Source organism: Engraulis encrasicolus, chromosome 3, assembly GCF_034702125.1.
Source record: "Engraulis encrasicolus isolate BLACKSEA-1 chromosome 3, IST_EnEncr_1.0, whole genome shotgun sequence".
Taxonomy (NCBI): Eukaryota; Metazoa; Chordata; class Actinopteri; order Clupeiformes; family Engraulidae; genus Engraulis; species Engraulis encrasicolus.
This window is the reverse complement of record NC_085859.1, coordinates 8570994-8575543: the sequence shown is the minus strand read 5'-3', so window position 1 is coordinate 8575543 and position 4550 is coordinate 8570994. Positions and strand designations below refer to the sequence as shown.

General features: G+C 40.2%; 1 protein-coding gene across 1 annotated transcript in view; it reads right to left on the bottom strand.

The window, feature by feature from the left end:
* The window catches only part of LOC134445644 (progonadoliberin-1-like), a 2201-nt gene extending 115 nt beyond the window's left edge, over positions 1 to 2086 (bottom strand). The window contains exons 1-3 of the mRNA XM_063194698.1: positions 1955 to 2086; positions 1534 to 1629; positions 1 to 86 (exon numbers count right to left, since the gene is read on the bottom strand). The exon at positions 1 to 86 is cut by the window's left edge and continues 115 nt beyond it. Coding sequence (XP_063050768.1) covers positions 48 to 86; positions 1534 to 1629; positions 1955 to 2086 — 267 coding nt within the window. The 3' untranslated portion in view covers positions 1 to 47. The remainder of the gene's footprint in view (positions 87 to 1533; positions 1630 to 1954) is intronic.
* Positions 2087 to 4550: the final 2464 nt, after the last annotated feature.

Genomic DNA, 4550 nt, shown 5'->3' with positions numbered 1-4550 from the left:
AATAATGTAAAACACATTGTAGTGATTATGGAGCCTCCTGGGTGTCCTCAGTCATAAACTTCATTTGCTCTGCTCATCAGGCTGATCTGTGGAGGACAGACGGACAGATAAGCAAACATACATATAGAGATACAGACAGACATGTAGAGAAATAGATAGACAGACAGACATGTAGAGAAATAGACAGACAGATAAACATGCAGAGACAGACAGACAAACACAGAGATGTGGATAGTCAGACAGACAGACAGATAGAGATATAGACAGGCCGACATGTAGAGATACAGACAGACAGACAGACAGACATATTAGGATATAGACAGACAGATAGAGATATAGACAGGCCGACATGTAGAGATACAGACAGACAGACAGACATATAGACAGACAGACAGACATATTAGGATATAGACAGACAGACAGAGATATAGGGTTCTTTCTTTCCATTATCCTAACTCTCTGCTTGTGGCCTTCTGATGACACCATTGATGACAAAAGTTCAATTCATTATATCGCAAAGGGGCAATTCAAAGGTCATTTTCTCATTTGCAATTAGCATGCTGAATGGAGAAAAGTCCTCTAAAAGTTGTTGTGGCTAGACTGACAGCAGGGAAACTTAATAGTTCTCTCCACGGAGGCGGGGAGTCAGCGAAGCACAAGTCCTCAAGCACAGGTTGAGGACGGGAGTCAGGACAATGGATCAATAATAGACATTAGACAGGGCTGTCCACAAGGGACTCTGTACGGAGAGTTGAAGGTACAGTAGCTCTGTCACACGAGCTATAAAATATACATGTAACTGTGTCTACCTGACCTATACTATGTGTCTTATGTTTATTGATTGCTGATATCCATGAGAGTGGCTGCTGTGTTAGCGGTTTGTGTTTTAATATGTGTGTTAGTTTAAATTGCAGACCTGTAGTTGAAGTTTAATAAAATGCAATGAAGCAGGACACAGGATGAGACACATTACTACCAGCTGTTCCAGTGTGCTGGGCCTGATAGGCTGCACATTCATTTAAAAAGGTGCTCTACTATACTCCACTCTACTCTAAACAGGAGACAGGAGGAGACAGAAGTATTACCAGTTGCTGATACACTGTTTCTCTGGATTATGTACGCTGCTAGACATATACGTGTATATAATGCTTCACATTTCCTTTGGGATTAATCTACTATACTCTACTTTAAAGAGTAGACAGTATGAGCAACATTACCAGTTGCTTCGGTGTGCTAGGCCTTTCCTGATAGGCTGCGTCTCTGGATTATGTAGCCTATGTATGCTGCTAGACACATTCATTTCTTTCGTGATTAATAAATGATCCTCTACTACTACGTATACTCCGCTCTACTCTAAACAGGAGACAGGATGAGCCACATTACCAGTTGTTCCAGTGTGCTGGGCCTTTCCTGATTGGCTGCGTCTCTGGATTATATACTGTATGCTGCTAGACACATTACCGGTAATTTCATAAAAGGTACTCTACTCTACTCTACTCTACTCTAAACAGGAAACAGTATGGGCCACATTACCAGCTGTTCCAGTGTGCTGGGCCTTTCCTGATTGGCTGCCTCTCTGGTGTCACTCCCACAGCGTGCCCCTCCTCTCCTGGGGAGATCCTCCATCACCTGAGGGATTATGGGGACATTAACATGGCCGTCAAAATGATGTGGCGTCACAGGACACACACACACACACACACACACACACACACACACACACACACACACACACACACACACACACACACACACACACACACACACACACACACACACACACACACACACACACACACACACACACACACACACGTATTCTATAAGGATCCAGCAAGGAGCACTATTTCCTTAAATCACAAGTTGTTGTGAAATGACACGATGCAGCAATGTGCATAATGACAAAAACACTACCACTATTGAGACTGAGTATAAATGGTTATTAGCATCTTACTTGTGATTCGCTGGGAGAGTCAGTTTCCCTCTTCCCACCAGGACTCAGGCCATGTGACCAGTGCTGAGACGAGCACTGCAGGACAGCTGCAGTAACAAGCAGCAGACACACGAGGGCGCCCTTACTTCCCATTCTGAAACAGCATCAGGCAACCATCACATTACTGTAAATAACTTTAATCATGACATATGATAGCATTAAAACACATTACATTAGAGTCTAATGATCAGACTTTTACCACATTTAGCTAAAATCAAATTGAAATTAAAATCAATATATGATTATGTGTCAGTTGAGTGCCATACCACAGCACAACAAAGTTACTGGTGATCGAGTTAGAGCCACTAATGCTTATTATTTATTTTTATATTTTCCGGTATATAATTCTTTTGATATTAATACACTACCATTCACTGGTCAAAACGGTACGTTTTTCAGCCAAAGATTATTGCAGGGTCAATTCAATATGGCAGAGATGGAGAAGATCTTACAGCAGACTCCAAGTGATAACAGATACTTGGAAATTGATGGTGCTGGCAAATTACTCATGAAAAGCACATTTTTTAATGGGCAGCATAAATTCTAAAAAATAAACTACAAAAAATCTAACAATTTAAGCAGTTACCTTCTGAGGTGGCAGTGGCTGGAGGGGTCTTGGCTCTGTATTGTTCTGCTGTAGTCCTGAGCAGCGCTGTGAGGACTTTATATCCCCACTGCTGTGGGCTGTCTGATCCCCTTAAGTGTCTACCGTCTGGAGGAGCCTTGGGTGTCTCTTCACAGTGGGAAAGTTTTTAAATATCCAGAAGTGGACAGTACGCAACCCATAGACACTCAAGAGTGATGAGTATTTGGGGGGTATTTATGGAAAGCTTTTCCATTGTGGAATTTGACGTTTCTTTGCCAGTGCAGTTTAACTTAGATTTGAACATTTCCATCACTTGAGATTGTTAACAGCAATCCTGTCTTTCTATGGCTCTATGTATTTCCTATCCCTGTGATTTGGGTCCCTCTGTACGGAGCTCAAAATGTATAATGTTCATGAATCATTTACCAGTCCGCCAGATTGCAAACTTGCAATCTCTGATTTCTCTTCTTAAAAACCAAGTTGATAATTACTTTTATGTTGTGGCTGTTTTGTGGTAATTACTTTGCAAACAATTATTCACAGTAATGTTTGTCTAGTTTCTAGTTTCTGTGTGCTTGTGTGTGTGCGTGCAATATAGGGCCTAATACCTGTCTGAAAATAAGTGTGGGTGTGCAAGTGTGCATCTAATCAATGACATTCTAATGAAGTCATTGATTCTAATGAGAAAGCATAGAACTTCAGAAAGCAGGAAAGTACAATTTCACTCGTTTTTTCCCCCCTGTTAACTTCAAATGAGGAACTGAGCTATACAGCAATTCAGGCCAGTTCCAAAATCTTATATAGGCCTAGATGCTCATGTAACCAGATTCTGCCTCATTGCTAGTTCTGTTGCCTTTGAAAACAGACACCAATGCCAAAGGAATAATATGTGTAGGCTACTTGCAAGAAGTCATCAGACTGGTAGTTGTACACGGATATTTCAACACACAGGCATTTCAAAGATAAGAACTAGGCCAAGGTGTGTACAAGATTGGTGTCACAGGGAAACTGCATTACAGATAAAGTAAAACATTATTCAAGAAAGCAATAGATTTCAGATATGACAGCAATAGATGTGTTTTTAGATAGATGTGTGGCATTTATTCATTAGCTGATTTTTCTTCCATTGGTCAAACAATCTTGACTAGTGTATTTCCAAACAATCACAAAAGTGAAACCCTTTTTAAAACCTTCTGCACCCTAATACACATCAAGGTATTTTTTATTTAATGATTTTATCATGTTTAGTTACACTAATAATGCAGAAGATCTTCTATCATTCTAGAGAGGATGTCCCGCCTTCACATGCTACAACATAGTGTCACTCTAAATTGTTCGTTCATGTCTTTTCTAACATTGTGATTGGTTTGGTCATTTAAAGAGAGACACACTGGGTATGAGGCTTTAAAAAACATTGCTTTGCCCGAGGGCAGTAGAGGGTTAACAAGATGGGGTAATGTCCTTAAACACTATATTACTACTTTGCTACAACTCATTGCATCATTTAAAGTGATACTGTCTCATTTTGGAAATAAGCTCATATTACACATCCCCTCAAGATACATTATTGAGTTTTGCCTTTCTCCTGTACTTCCTGCCGTTCTCTGAGCACAGCAGTGCAAATTTTACCTCCAAGCTAGCAGTTAACATTGAGTTATATGAGACCAGCTATCTTCCAGCTGGTCTCATAGGACTCAATGATAACTGCTAGCATGTAGGTAAAATTGGCACTGCCATACTCAGAAAACGGTTGAACGTACAGGAGAAATAATTAATTCAATAAATTAACTCAGTGGGGGCTCATTTCAAAAAATGGGACAGTATCACTTTAAGTCACATTATCTCGGAAATGACTCAAATAACTCAAACCCGTGTTAGGCGGGCCTCAAAGTGTGTGTTGTACACAAAAATAAAAACAAACTTGGATGGATATGCTCACTTGTATTTATTCATCAATATACTAAGGTAATA